The 18939-nt window shown below is 49.9% G+C and overlaps 7 protein-coding genes across 7 annotated transcripts in view; 4 read left to right on the plus strand and 3 right to left on the minus strand.

Moving 5' to 3' along the window:
- Positions 1 to 687: 687 nt before the first annotated feature.
- Positions 688 to 3806, plus strand: BO85DRAFT_284003 (tubulin gamma complex associated family protein). The gene has a single exon (XM_025655225.1). The coding sequence runs from the start codon at positions 780 to 782 to the stop codon at positions 3633 to 3635; it is 2856 nt and encodes a 951-aa protein (XP_025515727.1). The 5' UTR covers positions 688 to 779; the 3' UTR covers positions 3636 to 3806.
- Positions 3807 to 4944: 1138 nt separating this feature from the next.
- On the plus strand, positions 4945 to 8443 carry BO85DRAFT_468464 (sporulation-specific 71 family protein). The gene is made up of 3 exons (XM_025662264.1): positions 4945 to 5144; positions 5201 to 7768; positions 7822 to 8443. The coding sequence occupies exons 1-3, from the start codon at positions 5064 to 5066 to the stop codon at positions 8371 to 8373; spliced, it is 3201 nt and encodes a 1066-aa protein (XP_025515728.1). The 5' UTR covers positions 4945 to 5063; the 3' UTR covers positions 8374 to 8443.
- On the minus strand, positions 8384 to 9737 carry BO85DRAFT_448901 (putative mitochondrial inner membrane protease subunit Imp2). The gene is made up of 2 exons (XM_025660050.1): positions 8985 to 9737; positions 8384 to 8910 (listed from the first exon to the last, which is right to left on the minus strand). The coding sequence occupies exons 1-2, from the start codon at positions 9422 to 9424 to the stop codon at positions 8538 to 8540; spliced, it is 813 nt and encodes a 270-aa protein (XP_025515729.1). The 5' UTR covers positions 9425 to 9737; the 3' UTR covers positions 8384 to 8537.
- Positions 9738 to 9920: 183 nt separating this feature from the next.
- Positions 9921 to 11662, plus strand: dot1 (histone methyltransferase DOT1). Its single transcript, XM_025655226.1, has one exon. The coding sequence runs from the start codon at positions 10081 to 10083 to the stop codon at positions 11581 to 11583; it is 1503 nt and encodes a 500-aa protein (XP_025515730.1). The 5' UTR covers positions 9921 to 10080; the 3' UTR covers positions 11584 to 11662.
- An 872-nt stretch (positions 11663 to 12534) lies between these two features.
- BO85DRAFT_396343 (putative biotin-dependent 2-oxo acid dehydrogenases acyltransferase) lies at positions 12535 to 14608 on the minus strand. Its single transcript, XM_025656994.1, has 4 exons — positions 14177 to 14608; positions 13972 to 14075; positions 13846 to 13917; positions 12535 to 13782 (listed from the first exon to the last, which is right to left on the minus strand). Exons 1-4 carry the CDS (start codon positions 14346 to 14348, stop codon positions 12712 to 12714), a joined length of 1419 nt encoding a protein of 472 aa, XP_025515731.1. The 5' UTR covers positions 14349 to 14608; the 3' UTR covers positions 12535 to 12711.
- Positions 14609 to 15060: 452 nt separating this feature from the next.
- Positions 15061 to 16940, plus strand: BO85DRAFT_448904 (thiamine pyrophosphate-dependent dehydrogenase E1 component subunit alpha). Its single transcript, XM_025660051.1, has 5 exons — positions 15061 to 15317; positions 15382 to 15569; positions 15625 to 15686; positions 15739 to 15948; positions 16000 to 16940. The coding sequence occupies exons 1-5, from the start codon at positions 15214 to 15216 to the stop codon at positions 16768 to 16770; spliced, it is 1335 nt and encodes a 444-aa protein (XP_025515732.1). The 5' UTR covers positions 15061 to 15213; the 3' UTR covers positions 16771 to 16940.
- Positions 16941 to 18827: 1887 nt separating this feature from the next.
- BO85DRAFT_438046 (IGPD-domain-containing protein) overlaps positions 18828 to 18939 on the minus strand; it is a gene marked incomplete at both ends in the record, with an annotated part of 519 nt that continues 407 nt past the window's right edge. The window contains one exon of the mRNA XM_025658654.1: positions 18828 to 18844. Within this exon, the coding sequence (XP_025515733.1) occupies positions 18828 to 18844 (17 nt within the window). The remainder of the gene's footprint in view (positions 18845 to 18939) is intronic.

The raw sequence follows: 18939 nt of genomic DNA on the forward strand, positions 1-18939 counted from the left end.
GTCCAAGACTTGTCGGTTGACCAGTGGATGGCATTCAGCGAGCCAGACATATCGGACGAGGTAGTTGTATAGAGCTGCACATCGTGGGTAATCCACCCCTTCGGTATAATGTCGTGGAGAGCCGAATCTATCATGAAGTGTCGAATGAGTTTCGGTGTACAGAATTAGAGAGCAGCCCCAACCAGCGCGATGGACCGGCACAGTCATCCTTCCTCATAATTACATTCGGCATAAGTGTCACCCCTGCAGAGGTGAACCGAGTGCATCCTAGCCAGAGTCCAAGACCTTCGTACAATATAGTAGATAGTTTACAAGTGATCCTTATCGTGATCCTTATCGGCTTTATCAGCAGATAGTCACATCGAGCCACGTGACTGCCTACGAACTTCTGGGCCAATTCAACGGCCAGCTTCTATACACAATACCGATAGCCATACAAGCAGCAGCGAGCGCGGTTCTCCTCTAGTTGCCGCGCTTCCAAATTTAAGATGGTGCTCTTGCTATATGGATCAACTCACTAACGCCTGTACTCACTTGCGACCACATTGACCCCACACCTACATTCTCACCGTATGTCACCGCACGTTGTTTACCGCGTTGAAGGACCTTTGATAATCGTACTGACCCAGTATTGCATCTTATAGCTGTGCCGGCCCCTAAATACCCTTTACCTGCTTCTACCGGAGTGCCGGTCCGGTCTCTCCGATTCCCGCGATTACGCGATCATTTGCGACCCGTTGCCCTGCACAGCATCTACAACTTGGTATCGCGTGAGGACGATGGATCCGGAGGACTCTCTTGCAGACCCGTTCTCCAGTCACGGCCTGTGGAGAGTCTCCAAGTTTACTTTACAGTCTCTACAGCCATTGGAGCCCTTGGGGTGGGATGAGAAGCTGCCTGACCTTTCGAGTGCTTTCCTCGAGTCTCCATTGAATATCTTCGACAAGTTCGGCACCGAAATTCCTAGCCTAAATCCATTCGGTACCGAGCTATCAGATGCGGATCAGACGCTAGTGTTGGATACTGCTACTTCAAGTGAAAATGAAGTTATTGCGACTACTGATCAGCAGAACGTTGAAGAGGAACTGGAGGATATATGGGCACTTGGAAGTCAGGATATCAAGCAAGAGCGCTGCGACTTGTTGAAATCATGGGAGAAATACCGAGAGAGGACATACCGCGAACCAGTCTCGGCATATTTCAGCGAATCGGGTGCGAAAGGCTTTGATGCTGCATTGGCACGGCAAGCTGCAAAGGTAGGAACACAAACCCAGAGGTTCATGGTCCGGCGAGATGTGTTCTTCCAGGCATTGCTCAAGCTTGGGCTTGGGTGGAGCTCCATGTTTTTCTGCTACGATGAACAAAATAAGCGGTTCGAACGAGTGCACAATAATATTCGGATTTCTGGAGTAACATCGGTTGCACTAAATGGAATTACCGAGGAGCTGCTTGAGTGCGGCACAAACATGCAGAAAATACGGGCTTTTGCCAACAAAGTGCCGAGCAGGACAAAAGAATTATCTTCTCGGTCGGCCTTTGCGAGTGCCGCGGCTGTGGTTGTTCTTACACTCGAAAAGCGGCTTGTCGGACAGTTCGCTAGTATTACCTCTCTCCTTCAGATCAAGGCGCTATTTTGTGAATGCGGCAAGGTGGTGAGCGTCCTGGCGAATGTGATCGAGGCAGTTGATATTGCAATGTCCGAGGCACAGATAATTTCTGTTGTTTCTGAACGAGCCGCCCACTTCTCGCAAACATTCGACCATATAGAACCTCTCTTACGCGAGATTGTGAGTCGAGTGGCCGAGCCTTGGCTGAGGCAAGTAGAGACCTGGGTTGGCCTTCGTCCAGAGACAGCGGCATCAGTAGAGCTGGCTTCCAGTGGTAGGAGCTTTGTTGTCGCGGAGAACCAGGAGAGAACTAGAAAGACCACAAAGATGCCGAGGGTTGACTACAAATATCTACCTGATAATATGCCCTCCCTCATCCCCAATGATCTGGCGTCTTTGGTTTTCGAGAGTGGACGAAGCCTCAGGCTCCTCAAAACACATCACCCACAACATCCAGTCGCCAACCACGAGATGTATCATTCTACTTCACCCACTTTTGAATGCGCAGGTACGTGGTTTGATATCACCAGGATCGAAAAGAAGGCCGCCGAGTACGAAGCTAGACTACGTTTTGAGATACTCAAATATAATCGTGGTGATATGAATCAAGGGTCAGACAGAATGTTCGTTACAGAGGCTTCCGAGCCCACTGGGGAGTCAGGTGTGCTCGCGGACACTTTTGAACTCTTTGACCTCGATAATATGCCAAATACCACGGGGCTGTTACCAATGGACGGAAGCTCTCGGGATAAGCTTGGCTGTCTAGTTGACGCAAATGTCCACTGCCATGCCGAACAACCTGCAGCTCACAGCAGCTTCGGACCTGAAATAACTTCATCATATTACCTATCATTGGCGCCTCTTCTCTGCTCCCAGGCGCTATTGATCGATTTTTCGTGTCTCCATCTACTATTCAAAGAGCATCATCTCCGAACCCACCTCAACCTCCAATGGCGATTCCAGCTCCTTGGTGATGGCTATTTCACCTCTCGTCTCTCTGATTCCCTTTTCGATCCCGACATGGAAAGTGGTGAGCGAAAGACTGGTGTAGTGAGGAGTGACATCCACGCTGGTTTGCGCTTGGGAAGCAGGGATACATGGCCTCCAGCCAGTTCAGAATTACGGCTGGTGCTCATGGGACTACTCAATGAGTGCCATGATGCGGAGAAACTCCTGGACCCGTCAATGAACTCTAGCCTATGGAATGAGAAGGAACTACCTGGTGGCCTAAGCTTCTCCATCCGTGACCTTACAGATGAAGAGGTCGTGAAGTGCAAGGACCCAAATGCCATCGAGGCGCTTGATTTCCTTCGTCTACAATATAAACCCTCGCCTGTCCTGGAGACCATATTGACTCCGAGTTCTCTTGACAAATATGACCGTCTCTTCAAGCATTTGCTTCGACTGCTACGCATGGATTCAGTTGTCAGAAGTCTCATTCGAGACTCAACTGCGAGAGACTCCCTATCAGGTGATACGCGGAATGTGATTCAGATATTTCGGGTCGATGCTCAGCATTTTGTGCTGGCCCTAAGTGACTACTGCTTTCATGTCGGCATTGGTTCTACATGGCGACGATTCCAGGAGACGCTTTCTAATATTGAATCGTGTCTTGACCGACATGACATCGATGGTACAATCGAAGCGGCCAGCTCAGTACCTAGGTTGCGGGACTACCATGAAGACGTCTTAGATCAGATGCTTTATGCTCTTTTTCTCAGCAAAAAGCATACCGAGGTCGCAATACTTCTTGATGAGATCTTCGGAACGATTCTCACCTTCGCTCCGCTGTCGCAACTGGACGGGATTAATGGTGTACGGCACGAGGCTGAGCCTGCTGTTCGTCGATTATACAATCTCTTTAGGAAACAAACTTCTGCCTTTATTGGCTATCTACGCAGTATCGAAGGCATCAAGTCGACGTCGAAATCTTTAGAACGGTGGGATACAACGTTTACTGCCAAGGAGGAGCCTGCAACAGTCTTCGACCATCTGCTAGTCCGCTTAGACACGAAGAGGTACTATTGAATGCCATGAATGGGACGTAAACTATGGAACCGTCCGATTCAACGTCACAGAACTTCAGCAGCGCCAGCGAGATGGATAGCCCGCCTGGATAGCAATGTAACGTGGCTTACATCACAGTAGCACCTAATGTTAAACAGCCGAAACCGTCGCCGACTTATTGGTAGTTGCGACCCGAGGGTCTGCAGATTAACAACAATGTGCTGAAAGAGCCCGCGCATGTTGCCTTGGTTCATTGTATTCATGAAAGCGGACTCTGACTCGGGCGCTTTCTGGAGTCCAGCCAGCACGTGGGGTAACATGGGATAATGCATGGCCTCCAAGTCACCATGGATTGACAGACTCTACTCGCTCAACCACCGATAACTCACATGGCTAGGAATTAGGATAGGGTGACACTTCCTGGATGTGGTTGCAGTCCCATGGCTTCCTACTGTGATCGGAGGCAGTGCCATAACGGATAGCTGACAATCAAAGAGGACCACAGTCGGAAAATGATGCCCGCACTCATCATCGGGCGGCGGGGATGGTCCAGATGCGAGCCCAGGCATGGAAGCATCAGGAGAAAATAGAGTTTTCAGTAGACTCAACCCCCTCTCGCGTTGGACTCCTACTAGGCCCTGATGCTCCATGATGCCTTATCCTTCACCCCAACGGCTGAAAGTGTCCCCCAACGAATACTCCCCTTGTCTGGGCTTAGGGCACGATAGGAGATTTGGGCTTGAAGACCTCATGCTGCCATCAGAAGACGGGTCGTCCAGATCACGGCCAGCCGACTTAGGAAGTACCAACTTCAGTGCATGGCATACATGTATTGGATAGTAGGATACATCTGTGTGACAAGGAGCGGTCTAGCCCATCACGTTGGTCGTATATGACAATGATTATCAACAAAGATAGACTACTACAGGAGTAAACGTGGGTGGGTCTTGTGGTGGATCGAGGAAATTAGAGGCGCCTTGGCAGTTCAGGTTCCTACTCTTTTTGTAGCTGGCAGTTACTATGACGTCATCACCAGCATAACATGGATGTCTTGCAACTGCAGTACCTTTACCAACAGGAGAAAGAATACTACTAGTACTGGTCTACTTCAAAGCTTGAAAGCAAGGAAGATAAGAATTCCAGCTAGATGTCACAGTCTGCTGCTAGTTAATGTTACCAAGTACTGTAGTAGTTATAATCATCATAATCCATCAGCTTCCGATAAGCTTATCAGAGCTGCAGTGAAATCACGTGCCAAGATCATGTGAGAGCGGGCCTCTCCCTATGACGAAGGGGAGTGGTCGGTTTCAGGCAACTTTATAAAGGGGACGCTCGAAGCAGTGCTGTCTCCGCAATGAGAAACCTCATTGTGGGATCAGTCACTAGCAGCAATGCAAATAGGAAGAGGATTCTGCTAAATGAATACGCCCGAACGTCAGCGACAACAACATGGCGACTGATCCACACGTCGCATTTCACCTGGACCAGTGTCAAGGTCTAGATCCGGAGTCGCACACTGCTCAAAAGCTTGTACGTTCTTCTATTAATTCCGAGGCAATATTCTGAAATGGCACTGATCCGTGAAGCATCATGCTTCTCCACACCACATACACATGACCAATAGGAGGTTCTTCATCGGACCGATCCCCCAGGGTTGGCTGCAGAATCACCGCAAATCATGGTGGAAGACGCGCATAAAGTTCAGTAAATATTCGTCGAAGACGGTTACGTTCTCAGCGGACCCGGTCATTGCGCATTATTCAGAGGAGCCTGAGACCGACCGTGAGGATTCGACATCGGAACAGGAGCCGGTTACAGATACCACGGAGGACGAGAGGACGGACAGAGATCAGGAGGAAGAGAGCAGTGATGCAGAAGCACCGACACAGAAAAGCCTTCGTACTGTGCCTTATACCCTGGAAGAAGATCATGATATCTCCTGTGTTACTACGGATTCGGAAGCTGTGCCCTCGGATTCGGGCGACAACAAACATGAACGCGACTTGGCCTCGTCAATGAGGAGACAGGATGGGAGCTCCGCATATTATACAGCCAGGGAGCAGGAGCCAATCGACGCCGGTCAAGCCTCCTCCAGGCCCGGTACAATGGACCTGGATCAGACCGGGGAGGGACTAAGTAAGCAAACGCTAAGTATACCTAGCCAAAATGGAGCCAGTCAGTCAAGCCCCATGGTACCTGCTAGTGACTATGGATCCACGACCGCGTTGCTAAGGCCAGATTCGAGATCCAAAGGGAAAGGACGACTCTCTGCTCCATCGTCGACCAACCTTGAACAACAGGAGCCTCAGGTCGAGACGTCAGAAGAGGAGCCCCTCCGGAACGGACATCGCCGTCGATCGAAGAGGGACCATTTACATTCGTTCTCGAAGCGGGCAGCCAAGCATAACCTTGATGACAACCTGCTGGACAAACAACAAAGGATCTTGGCTCGAGTGTCGAGGACGCATGCTAAACTTTCACGAACATGGCCGTACAGACGGAAGATGAAAGAAGGGGAGGTTATAAAAGCCGAGAAGATGGTCGTTCGACTCGAGGAGACGGTGCAGGAAAAGCTTCCAGACGACTATTCGGAGAATGACAGTCTGAAGATGGAAACCAGGGTTGTGGATCAATGGCGAGAGTACCTGGTGGCATGCCGTCTCGCTTCCGACGAAGATGCACCGTTCTGTCTCCAAATGTACAAGACCCGTGTTATACCTGAAGTGCAGAAGACAGGCACGCGAGTCGCCCCGCATTATCAAATACCCTTGGGGCGAAAGAAAATGAATGTGAACCTCTATTCGCATCTGGACAAGGCAATTGTGCTCTGGGGTCCCTGTAAGCGTGGGACTAAGATCTACATAATTCGGCCAAAGTCCTCCACACATGCTGTGGAATGGTTTACCTTTCTCAGCCAGATAATGGGAAAGCGGCGGCCGTCTTCGCTGCCTATCCATGTTCCCGACTTGGGCGTATCTCTTGTGTTCCATAACCCCTTTGAACAGTTAGAGGCTGCTCTGGACTCGAAGGGAAAGGGCACTGGAATCCTCAGTCGGGCTGTAGCTCAGGAAGTATCACCAGCGATGGCTATAGTACGTGGGTGTTTGAAGATGCTGGAGAATCGTCCTGAATGGGCGGAGGTCTTACAACAGTGGTCCAAAACTGAAATCATGGGGCTTGCTTGGAAACGGTACGATCGCCTGGAATGGATCCTGGGCGCCAACGAGGAGAAGATGTATGGCTCTCTTGCTATGCACATGACTCACGAGCTTGAGCTACGCCCGAGGCAGCATTATCACACCTACATAAAGCACGATGGCGAGAGAGAAGACGAGCCTCAGCCTGTAGAAGGCTTCTTGGTGCGTCTGACATCCCAGCGGGGTGTACATCAGCGGATGAACAGGATGTTCTTCAAGCGGCTGTACTTTTTCACCCAGGATCAATATCTGTTCTTCTGCAGGCCGTCCAGGTCACTACCCCCAGCGCCTCCGAGATTATGCCGCGATGATACTGAAATGCCTTCAACGCAACAGATTCTGGATGCATCACCTATTTCTTACGATGTCGATCCGTATCCGCTTGAAGACGGGGATATCTCTTGGCTGCGGAGCGGCAACAAGGACCACATAAGAACTCATGACGAAGAAGCCTACGTCCAGCGCCAGCGAAGCATTCACAATATTGAGCACGCTGATGGATTCATCGACCTCACTAGGGTACAAGAGGTCCGACATGTGCAACGTGATAGCTGCCCCGCCGATCGGAACATTGAATCAGGGCCAGATGTAGCATTCAATCCCGACGCAAGAGACACGCGCCAAGATGACGGTGCAACGCAGCAATTCAATGACGACAGAACCTTTGAGATGCTTCTGGACAACAACCTCGTGGTCCGCTTTCAGGCATACAATGACGTGACCAAGGCCGAGTGGATGAGGCGGCTCGAAGCTTTAGTGAAATACTGGAAGTGCAGAATCGCGACCGATGCAGCTGAGCTTAAGGCTCTCCGGCAACGCAACCTCAAACTTCTGGGGATCGATGAGGAGTTGGAATCCATCATGGGCCAGTTCGCTAAGAAATGGGAGGTCAAGAAAGCGGAAGCGTCGCCTCTACTGCACAATATCTGCGTCCTGTCAGACTGTCGTCCAATCAAGGTATATAATATGCTGCTCCATTATGCTCCGACAGAACTAACATAACGCCCTAGATATCTGGTCATCTGTATCGAAAACCCCGTCGCCACTCAACCTTCAAAAAAACTCACGTTGTTCTAACCGCCGGAAAGCTATTGATCTTCCGCAGCTCCCTCCGAAAGCGCAACGGCGTTGAAGTCCCCCACATACACCAAAACCTGGAGACCTCCATCGATCTCCAAGACTGTTATGTATACTCTGGTCTGATGACAGACTCAGACCTTCTATACGCCAATCAAACATTCGACAGTAACCATCCAGGCCACCATGCCCTGCCCCGCGTGTATCTCTCATCGGATGCCTACACAAGTAGCGATGAAGATGCGGCGATCACGTTCGTCATCTGGCAGCCACTGAAGAAGAACCTGTTCCGGGCGCGTGAGCATGGAGTGAAGGGCCAGACGAAGCAAAAGATTAAGCAAGTGTCGACTCTCGGAGTCCACGGGCGAACCATTGTGTTCAAAGCCCGCAGTCGCGTCGAGAAAGACCGCTGGGTGCTGAGTATAGCATCTGAGATCAATCGCTTACAGGAGGATCAACCGGAGGATGTACGGATAATCACATAACACGGGATGTTAACTAGTATAATATATAGTATAATTTTCTGCAGGCAGATCTACCGCTTCATGATGCTTCTCTATAGAAATGGTAAATGTACAGAGCAAATAAACCAACCGTCTATGTACAGCGCATACCGACAAATACTAATACATCACATAACACACAAGATTCACTCCAAGAACGGCCTCTCCAACTTCACAGCCTCTTTCACCACTCGATCGCGCACCTCCTGTCTATAATCCTCCCCAAACTTGCGCTCCACATCACCTTCCACCACCCCATTCTCCCAACCCGACCAATCCAACCACCTCCACTGCGGATGCAGCACGGCCATCACCCTCCCCGTAATCAAACTGATACTCACCGGCCCATACGAATTACTGTCCAGCGTCTTCCTCGGATCCTTCGCATCACCCTCCAACCATACATGATTATACGGCACAATCTGTGACTCCTTCAGACAGGGCTCTCTTGTGGTGATCTGATCTCCGGGCAATCCGATAATGCGCTTGATGGCCATGTGGCGGGGGTTCGCAGGGGATCTACCATACATGTACCATTAGTAAAAACGAAGACTACCACCACAGAAACCCACCACGGGCAGGGATAAACAAACCGAAACGTAACCACCATCCCCCTCTCCAACCTCCTCTTCCGTTCCCACGGCCACAATCCACCCCCACCCCACATATTCACAAGGACTATATCGCTCTTCGTCTGCATTTGGTCGTAATCTTCATTCAGGTACGGTGTCATGCTGGGTCCGCGTACCCACATCACTTGGCATACGTGCTCGGAGAAGAAGAGGCCGATGGGGATGAGGGGGAGAAGGGTGCCCATGAAGCGGAAGGGACGAGGGAGAGAGGCGTAGCTGTTGCGGAGGTGGCTGAAGAAAGAAGGGCGGGGGTGGGATCGGGGCTGTTGGGGTTGTTGCGGTGGCTGTTGCGGTTGAGGGGTGGTGCGGCGCGCTTTGGCTAGATCGGGGGGTAGGACTCGGAATCGGGATGTTTGGGGGGGAGGAGGCGCCCTGGGGGGTTGTGCCTGTGGTGGTGACATTTTGAGGGGTCTGGATGTGAATCAATTGGGGAGTTGTTGTGATGCGATTGATGGCCTCGGGGTTTAGTCGGAGGTGGGCGGATGGTGTCTAGGTGTTTGGAGGGGCGTAGAGAGGGTGAATGGAGAATGGCTGAGTCGCAGACGGTGTTGGCGAGAGACTGTGGTGGATATATGATTGTGTGGTGTTTGAGGGTGGTGAAGCGCAAATTGCTAGATTGAATTGTATGGGTATTGAGTTCGACTGGTGATGATTGTGATAATGGATTAAATTGCGATTCCTTTGATATCATGAGCTTGTTTGCACTGTTTGGCGTGTTTGCATAACTGTAAACCGATAATTCTTGATTACGTAGTAGTTGAATCGATGGGTAAACAAAGCGGCGGGTCAGGTGACTCGGGCGGAATCGGACAGTGACTTTCTCCGCCTCCCGCTTCGTGGGTGCCACTGCGGTTCGGGCGTGCATCTTGCATGAATCTCTCTTTTCACTAGACCCTGCTAACTTATTCCCCTTGCCGTTTGTTGTCTTGTCGTACATATCCTACTCGCCGTATATATTATATTTTCCGTTCTTGTGTATATCTTTCCAGCGCATCGCTGTTCTTACCTTCACCGCCCGCTCCCCTATAGTACGATTCTCCCGTTCCCGTCTTGCCTTATGGGATTTTTCGACCACCTCCAGAAAGGAGGCGCCTTTTCTTTACAACCGAAGAAGCCTCAGATTCGAAAGGTTGTTCAGACGCGAACCGCCCCTGCCTCGCGATCCACCTCCCAGACCCCAGGTCCCTCCTCTCGAACCCCTCCTGCTCAGCTCAAAGCGCAACAATCAGCAAGCAGATCCGTCTCCAGGGACCGTGACCCTCCCTCTGCGAAAAGGCGATATGGCACACCAGCGCAGAGTCGGAAGCGCCAAACTCCGGAGTTACGACTTTCGAGCGATGACGACGCGAGCGACACGGACTCTTCGTTTGAGGTGCGCAAACGGGCTAGGACAGGCGACAGCGCAGAGCCAGACCCGGCTAGGCGCGTACGATCTTTAAAAGCTTTTTCCGAAGATAGCATTCGGTCCCTTCCCATGATACATGCTGCCGACATTACCTCGCGCCAGAAGTCCGGCAACTTTAAGCCTGCGTTTGGGGCAGCCAAGCCACTACCGGAGCTACTCTTGCAGTATCCCAGTACTTCATCCCCGGAGAGATACGACCTTGTGGTTCCTCGAGACCATGACGATTTCAAGCCTATTGACGACATTGTTCAAGTCCTCGACATCGTGTCACAGAATTATATTCCCGACGAAGAGGCAGACGAATTTAACAATGAATCGACCGGAATAAAACGCAGACTACGACGCGCCCTTGCCCATTCATCAGAAGCGGATTTTCGGAGTGTCGTGGCGGAGTACAATAGTGCGATTGTGCGGTTAAGACGTGATGGCAGTATCGCGAAGAAACTGGATTCAACGAGCCGCTTAAACTTACCCCACGTGGAAAGGATTTTGAATCAAATTTACTCGCGCACCGTGTCGCCTCGGGTCGAGTCTCTTCGTCAGTACGAGAACGGAACGGACAACGTGTACGGAGAACTTCTTCCGCGCTTCATCAGCACGATATTCAAGGAGACTGGGCTAAAGTCCGGTCAGGTTTTTGTCGACCTGGGCTCAGGTGTCGGTAACGTTGTCCTCCAGGCGGCGCTTGAGATTGGATGTGAGAGTTGGGGCTGTGAAATGATGAATAATGCAGCCCACCTGGCGGAGCTGCAGCAGGCCGAGTTTAGGTCGCGATGTCGGCTATGGGGCATTGCGCCTGGGAAGACGCACCTCGTTAAGGGTGATTTCCTAAAGGAGCAGAGCATTATCGACGTTCTGAAACGCGCTGATGTTATCTTGATCAACAATCAGGCGTTCACCCCGCAATTGAATAACGAGCTAATTAATCACTTCTTGGATATGAAGGAGGGGTGTCAAATTGTATCCCTTAAATCCTTTGTGCCCGCGGGACACAAAATCCAATCTCGCAATCTCAATTCGCCCATCAACCTATTGAAGGTCAAGCAGAGGAACTACTGGTCGAACAGTGTGAGCTGGACCGACGTCGGCGGTACCTACTTCATCGCGACCAAGGACAGCTCCCGTCTGAAAGCTTTCGTAGATAGCATGCAATGATTTGTTGCTACCTATCCTGAACGCTTTCTGCTGTTTCACGACCGCCATGCTCGATTATTTTCGGTTTCTTGTATTCATACTTCTTTTTCCTTTCTTCTTTGATCCTCTTTTCGCATATGTGATGCTTGGGCTTAGGACGTGATACCAGGGTTTCTGATTCAGGCATCTGCGTCAGCGCATGCTAGAATGGTCTCAGTACTTCTCATTATGAGTACATAAATCTGCCCACTTTTGCTATTGACCCTTTGAAGTTGTGATGAGAAACGATACGTGAGACGATGGTACATTGTGGATAGATGGCATATTTTGAAGATTGTTTGGCTTCTGCGTCTCTGACAGCATAGCATCACTGGCACGCATCGACTCGATCTCGGAAGCACCCCCTGTTCATCATACCATATTGTACAACAAGTATGGCTGGTGCCAGCAACCCTTCGAGTCACCGGATTACCGAACTTACTAGCCAGCAGCACCGGATCAAACTCAACAACACTGATGCTGGAATGTCGCAATGAAGTGATAGCGAAACTGCATCATGCAATAGGCAGTGAAAGACTGCGATGCCGTGGCCTCGTTTGTTGTATATAGAGTTGTTTGGCTGAAAAGCCAGGAGAAAACCTCCAGAACCCTACGACGTGGGGCGCTATCCGCCGACGCGGGGTGAAGAATAGATTAACAAAGCAAATCAAAATCAACCGATCTGCTATATTATCCTTTGGAATGCCGCAGCAAGGCGTCTTAGTCGGTTCGGCCAGACTAGTCTGTTCCAAAATGACTATAGAAGCATGTAAACTTGATTTCCGGCCGATTTGGCACTAATACCTAGATGAGAGTTCACCGACTTGCTACTCAAGGATTAGTTATGCGACCGGGGATTGGCTCACGTTGTTGTTTGACCATGGCCTTGGTGCCATTCGAGTGCTCTATATTTTACAATGTAAAGCGTGGGATGTAAAGCGTGGGATGTATGGTATGGACATCAATGGCTGACAACCCAGCTTGCTCAAAGCCAAGCAGGGCGAAAATACATGTTTTCATTTGCAGTCATCTACGCTATGTGGCATTGAGCCGGCGCTAATCACTACCGCAGATGCAGGCATCAGACAGGGGGTTAATTCTATGTATAAGCTATCGCAAGTTCAACAGCATCTGCTCCGGTGACTCGACGAGTTCCCGGACGCGATTAGCCATCCGGGCCATCGTGGCACCGTCCACCACGCGATGGTCGGCGCTCCAGCTGAAATTCACGAGCTCGCCTTTTGTAACCTGACCAGCGTCATCAAAGATGGGTACTGTTCTGGATTTGCCAATGCCGAGGATGGCCATCTCGTTCGGTATGACTACCGGTGCGACGTATGTACCTCCAATGTTTCCGATATTAGAGGCAGTGATTGTGCCACCGCTGAGGTCGGCGGGGGTGAGCTTTCTTTCTTTCGCGAGTGCGTTCAGCCGTAGGATTTCCGCGGCAATTTCTAGGATGGAACGATTGGCGACGTCTTTGATATTGGGGACTAACAAGCCTTGAGGGGTGTCCATGGCGACGCCGATGTTGTGTTTTGCCCGCATGATCAATTGTGGTTTGGCCGGATCGGTTGTATCGATCTTTGCGTTGAGAAGTGGGTAGTCGTTCAAAGCCAGGGACATGGCTTTGATGACGAAGGAGAGGAGGCTGATCTTTTGAGGGTCTTTGGGGTCGTTGGCTAGCTTCTTTCTAATGGCCATTACGTTATTAACGTTGAGTTCGTCAGCGTAGAGGAATTGCGGGATGCTGAGGGAGTTTGTCATGTTCTTAAACATCTGACTCTGGATTGGTGTTAATTTGACCGCGGTCTCTTCTTGCACCCCCGGAGCAGTGGGCTGTGTTGAAGGTGCTTGGTCTCGCTCGGCGATGAAGCGCTGCACATCTTCCTTGAGGACGCGCCCATCCTTGCCTGTCCCTTGTACATCTTCAATGTTCACATTGTGGATCTTCAGCATGCCACGGACCGCTGGGGTAGCCAATGTTGCATGAGGTGATCTCGGCTTGTTATTTGTGATGCCGTTTACTGGTGCAGGTGCAGTAGCTTGTGTAGGCTGTGGTGACGGAGCTTCTAGAGGAGGAGACCTGGCCGGTGCTGGTTCTATCGGTTCTGTCTTTGGAACAGGCGGCGGGTTATCATCCGGATATTTCCCGTTCTCAACTTCTATATCACAGAGTGCCTATAGGAAAGAGGACGATTAGCAAGAACATTCCATGCTGCGGTGTACTGTAGTTGTTATTACCTTTCCTGTAGGTACCGTATCGTCTGCTTGGAAATGGAGCTTTTTGACGACGCCTTCGTATCTCGAGGTGATCTATGGCCATTAGCTGAATTTCCAGAGTGTGTCTCTAAGAACGCATGAACTAACATCATCAACGGCTTTATCCGACTGGTATTGACATAGTGGTTTCCACTCTTCAATGTATGCGCCCTCCTCGACATACCACTGGATTATTTGGACCTCCGTTATCCCTGTGGGAAATGTAATGTAAACAACCGACAATGAAGGGGATATATATGTATCATGACCACAAGATGGTGGAAAGACGGTCATTTGGGCAACATTATCTTACCTTCGCCAACATCTTTCAGTACCTGAGACTTCACCCCCCACAGAGAGGCGGCGGCGTGGAATCCTCGACGAGGAAGAGGTCGTGCCTGGCACCGGATCACTGGCAGGGACCTTGGCCCGTGGCATAGCTGGAAAGCCCGGGACAAGCTCCGAGTTGAGCGCAAAATATTCATAGTTAACCCGGTGTCGGCTTCAACAGATAGAAGAGGGAGCGGAGGGAGGGACTTAGATGTAGCATTCCGGCTGCAGGATGGATGATGGGAGGGGAGTATGTAAGTAATGCTTCCTGTTGTTATCCAGGTACACCGGCGCCCGATGATAACCGATGCCTGGCATCATAGCACGTGACGTTACTCCGCATTTCCACTTTCCGCCCGCAACTACTAGTAACTAATACTTTGGGGCCGCTGGTTCTTCCGCCATTGGAACATGGCACGTGCGGGCCGAGCTATACCAAAGGGTATATGACGAGTACTAAGTAGCGGCTAGTAGTATAGTACTACTAAATAACTTGGTGGTCATTTCATTTAGCTGAAATGTTTTAATCTACTCCGCCTAGTCTAGGAAAAATGAACACGAACTCTGGGTCTAAATGGGATGGCTATTATAATTAACCCATTGTTAATTTAACTAACTAAATGCTGTAAGCTAAAGGTTAGGCTTACTAAGAAGCAGGGGACCCCTTGCCTGGGCTGGTAAAGTACACAGTACTACTAACTACCTTACGTAGTAACTACTTAGTCATGTAGCATGGTCTCGTTTAGTTAACTAGTATCAGGTGGAATGAATACTACTATCTGGGACTTATCAGGTTGCTTATCGCAGCTGCTGGAACACAGCCTAATACGTTGCTTCTTCTACCCCGGCTCGGATATCGGCGGGTGGGGAAATCACCCGCTCTAAGGACCGACGCCAACCGGCCTCCGCATTCCCAGCATCCCTCGAGTTAAGAATAACGCCCTTCTATCATGAGGAGAGGCCACCATCGCATATCCTGAATACCCAGGGCTGGCCCTCCTTTCAGCAACTACCTCCAACATGCAGTCATTGCGGTCAACGCGCTTTTTGCGCTCTTCCCAGCCGCTGTCCAAGGTCCCACGGCGATGGAGCAATTCTATATCCCAGCGCCCTGGATCGGATCGGTAAGGTCACTCACAAAAGCCTAGCTCAGATGATTGGGAGCATATAGCAAGCTGACAATAGTAGTGTCCGATTTCCAGGCGCCATCAATAGCAAATTTACCACCGACATGACCTTCATCAATCCCACCGAAATGTCCAATATACCTACGTACCGAGTCATGGACTCCGACGGAGTACTCGTGGACAAGTCGCGCAAGTCCATCGATGTGCCAAAGGAGGAGATTTTGACATGGTACAAGAATATGTTGACAGGTTGGGGATATCTCATATTATCATGCTACCTATTTCATGATCTGACGGCATCTAGTAAGTGTCATGGACGTCATCATGTTCGAAGCGCAACGGCAGGGTCGACTGAGCTTCTATATGGTATGCTCAGAACCATCATTACCTCGATAATATTGAAGTCTGATCTCGTTAGGTATCTGCCGGTGAAGAAGGAATCAGCGTTGGATCCGCCGCAGCCTTAACCCCCGACGACGTAGTATTCGCCCAGTACCGTGAAGCAGGCGTCTTCCAACAACGCGGCTTCACTCTGAAAGACTTTATGAGCCAACTGTTTGCGAATAGATTCGATAACAGTAAAGGCCGTAACATGCCCGTTCATTATGGCTGCAACTATCCCCGAACAGTTCGTCCCCTCCACACGACCTGCCCAACCGCATTCTAACCATATATCTAGCACACAATCTCCTCCCCCCTTGCAACCCAAATCCCTCAAGCCTCCGGTGCTGCATACGCTCTAAAGTTACAATCACTACAGAACCCCGATACCCCGGCGCGAATTGTAGCCTGCTATTTCGGCGAAGGAGCCGCCAGCGAAGGCGACTTCCACGCGGGCTTAAATATAGCCGCGACGCGGTCCTGTCCCGTGGTATTCATCTGCCGCAACAATGGATATGCAATTTCCACCCCGACACTAGAACAATACAGGGGCGATGGTATCGCCAGCCGTGGTGTTGGCTACGGCATTGACACCATTCGGGTGGACGGTAACGACATATTCGCGGTCTACGAGGCAATGCGTGAAGCTCGTCGTCTCGCCCTCCAAGATGGAGGTAAACCTGTCCTCATCGAAGCAATGAGCTACCGTGTATCGCATCACAGCACCAGCGATGATAGCTTTGCATACCGGGCAAGGGTAGAAGTCGAGGACTGGAAACGTCGCGATAACCCGATTATCCGGTTGCGGAAGTGGTTGGAAAATGAGGGTCACTGGAGCGAGGATTTAGAACGTGAAACGCGTGATAAGATTCGCAAAGAGGTGCTCAGGGAGTTTGGAGAGGCAGAGCGGGAGAAGAAGCCCCCGTTGAGGGAAGCATTTGAGGGGGTCTACGACGAGTTGACGGAGGAGGCAGAGGCTCAGATGAAGGAGCTAAAGAGGATACTGGAGACATATCCTGAGGAGTATGACTTGCATCAGTTCCAAGATGGAGTGAATGGGTTACGATAGATTTGTGGTCCTGGGTGACGCTTCTTGTCAGCCCAAATCATGAGGAACCTACGTGGCTGGCTTTCTTTTATGTTTATAGCTGTAAAGCCTGATCAGCATATAGAGGAAGATTCATCGTCCTTCTCCATCATACATATTCGTGAAACGAATGCCTACTCACCAAGAGATCACACATGGCGCAAGGCGGCCTTTGGGCAAAGTAAGAAGCAATTAGGATGATCACAGGAGTTTCCAGGCTGCATCTGATGCACTACCATGCTGCCGTCTTTCCGGGTGCACGATCGAATAGGGGAACCCTTTCTCCCGGCGCGTCTGATAAACAATTTCCTCGGACATTTCAGGAGGCCGTCTCTACTAGGGCTGAAGGAGAACAAGCCTGCCTTGGCCCGCCGTCAGACACGGTAGACACCAGAGTGCACCTTGCCTGCACGAAATACATGTCGTCAAGTTAAATTTTTAGCTGAAAACCTGTCCAAGCAACCAACTAAAGCTCAGTTTCTATCTGACTTTACTTACTACTATTAGTCGAAGTGATAAATTATGGAATAGTTGGATATTTCTGCGGCGCTATCGACTAGAGCCAGCGACAATCTCCCGGACGACCAGCCAACCAGATGCAAACACAAAGGTACTTCAGCAGTAATCCTCATCTTAGTAATCGCCTACATGTCTACATATGTACAGAGATTTTCCGAGCCCCTTTCAAGCTCGAAACCAGCGGAATGACCAGCCCTCACGAACAGAATCTGCTGCGTTGCCCTTCCAAAGTCCCATGACATTCTACCATGAACGTGGCTGGCTTTGCCACCTCCCCGGGATATCTCAATCATCAGAGTCGATAGAATGGATTTCAAGGCACGACTGACGTTTCATGAGGGTGAGTCAGCGGATGCTGTGATCAAACCAGAGCATTTTCAGGGAAAAAAGTGCTGTAAGCCGTCTGCTCCTGGCAGACATGCATGAGAAGGAAGATGGTATTGTAAAGGTCAAAAGTCGTGGTGAGAGGCTGAATCCACGGGGCTAACCCACGGATGGATACATGGTTCATCTATAAGATGGGGGAGCGAAAGAAGTGGTCGACATGACGAGATCGATGTGGCATGCGACAAGTGTAGCTGTCTAGAGATAACGTCGGTTCCGGTAGGTGGGACTTGCTGAGGAAACTCTGGTAAAGTAGCGGTTGCGAAGGGGCGTATTGTGATCTTGATTTTCCCCTTGGTTCTTCGATAGTTGTGAGACCAAATTGATATGCGTACCGGAAGGATGTACTCGACCTGGGAAAGCTGTTGATGCCACCGCCACGCAGGCAGCAACGGCGGGGAAAGGGAAAACCAAGGGGGTGCAACGGACAAGATTGGAAGCAGTCCAGGTTCACAGACGGGAGAGGAGAAATGGCAGCTGCCATGGATCGACAGCATGATTGACAACATGGTTGCTGATCTATCATAAATTGCACTCTTACCTCCTCTGGGGTACCTATACCCATTCTTACACTGTTCAATACTTCTGAGACCTATACGAGGAGCGTAAAAATTATCTCCTCTCATATTCACGTCTGCTTATTCTTTTTCTTATTTAGTCTTGTTTATCTGGGGGCCTGGAGCTTGTTTTAAACAGTGCTGGATGATGAAGAACCATTCAATGTATCACATGGAAACACAGGTCAGTCCACAGGAATTACCACAAACGCCTGTCGAGCCCCGTCGAGACGGGAAGCTGCTTGTCCATGATACTACAGTCCGGTGAAACCCGCGATACCTTTAATCCGCGTGGCGTCTGCCTCCCATACACACGCCATAATATAAGAGGGCAATTTGGTCAGTATTTCGAGAGCAGTATTCCAGCCAGCCCGTTTCTTTTTTTTTTTTTTTTTTTTTTTTTTTTTTCGCCTAGTCTATTTTTCCCCTCACTCCCATATCGTCTTTAAAACCTAGTATCCTTTTAGATTTCGCCAGGAGGAATCAGGTAGCACATGATGAATGGGGCATAGTTGGTCATGATTTTTCTTTTTTAATATATTCATATACTTTTATATGTATATATATGTATATTGATTTTTATTTTTCTTTTCTTTCTTTTTTTTTTTTTTTTTTTTTTTTTTTTTTTTTTTTTTTTTTTTTTTTTTTTTTTTTTTTTTTTTTTTTTTTTTTTTTTTTTTTTTTTTTTTTT

Source organism: Aspergillus piperis, assembly GCF_003184755.1.
Source record: "Aspergillus piperis CBS 112811 unplaced genomic scaffold BO85scaffold_8, whole genome shotgun sequence".
Lineage (NCBI taxonomy): Eukaryota > Fungi > Ascomycota > Eurotiomycetes > Eurotiales > Aspergillaceae > Aspergillus > Aspergillus piperis.

Bases quoted from the DNA above. Each gene is read 5' to 3' on its own strand.
- BO85DRAFT_284003 (XM_025655225.1), top strand. From the start codon at position 780: ATGGATCCGGAGGACTCTCTTGCAGACCCGTTCTCCAGTCACGGCCTG.
- BO85DRAFT_468464 (XM_025662264.1), top strand. From the start codon at position 5,064: ATGGCGACTGATCCACACGTCGCATTTCACCTGGACCAGTGTCAAGGT. The intron at 5,145-5,200 runs GTACGTTCTTCT...TGATCCGTGAAG, and splicing joins CGCACACTGCTCAAAAGCTT to CATCATGCTTCTCCACACCA. The intron at 7,769-7,821 runs GTATATAATATG...ATAACGCCCTAG, and splicing joins CAGACTGTCGTCCAATCAAG to ATATCTGGTCATCTGTATCG.
- BO85DRAFT_448901 (XM_025660050.1), bottom strand. From the start codon at position 9,424: ATGTCACCACCACAGGCACAACCCCCCAGGGCGCCTCCTCCCCCCCAA. The intron at 8,911-8,984 runs GTTTGTTTATCC...CATGTATGGTAG, and splicing joins GGGATGGTGGTTACGTTTCG to ATCCCCTGCGAACCCCCGCC.
- dot1 (XM_025655226.1), top strand. From the start codon at position 10,081: ATGGGATTTTTCGACCACCTCCAGAAAGGAGGCGCCTTTTCTTTACAA.
- BO85DRAFT_396343 (XM_025656994.1), bottom strand. From the start codon at position 14,348: ATGAATATTTTGCGCTCAACTCGGAGCTTGTCCCGGGCTTTCCAGCTA. The intron at 13,918-13,971 runs GTTAGTTCATGC...TAATGGCCATAG, and splicing joins CGGATAAAGCCGTTGATGAT to ATCACCTCGAGATACGAAGG. The intron at 13,783-13,845 runs GTAATAACAACT...TCTTTCCTATAG, and splicing joins ATACGGTACCTACAGGAAAG to GCACTCTGTGATATAGAAGT.
- BO85DRAFT_448904 (XM_025660051.1), top strand. From the start codon at position 15,214: ATGCAGTCATTGCGGTCAACGCGCTTTTTGCGCTCTTCCCAGCCGCTG. The intron at 15,570-15,624 runs GTTGGGGATATC...GACGGCATCTAG, and splicing joins GTACAAGAATATGTTGACAG to TAAGTGTCATGGACGTCATC. The intron at 15,687-15,738 runs GTATGCTCAGAA...TGATCTCGTTAG, and splicing joins GTCGACTGAGCTTCTATATG to GTATCTGCCGGTGAAGAAGG.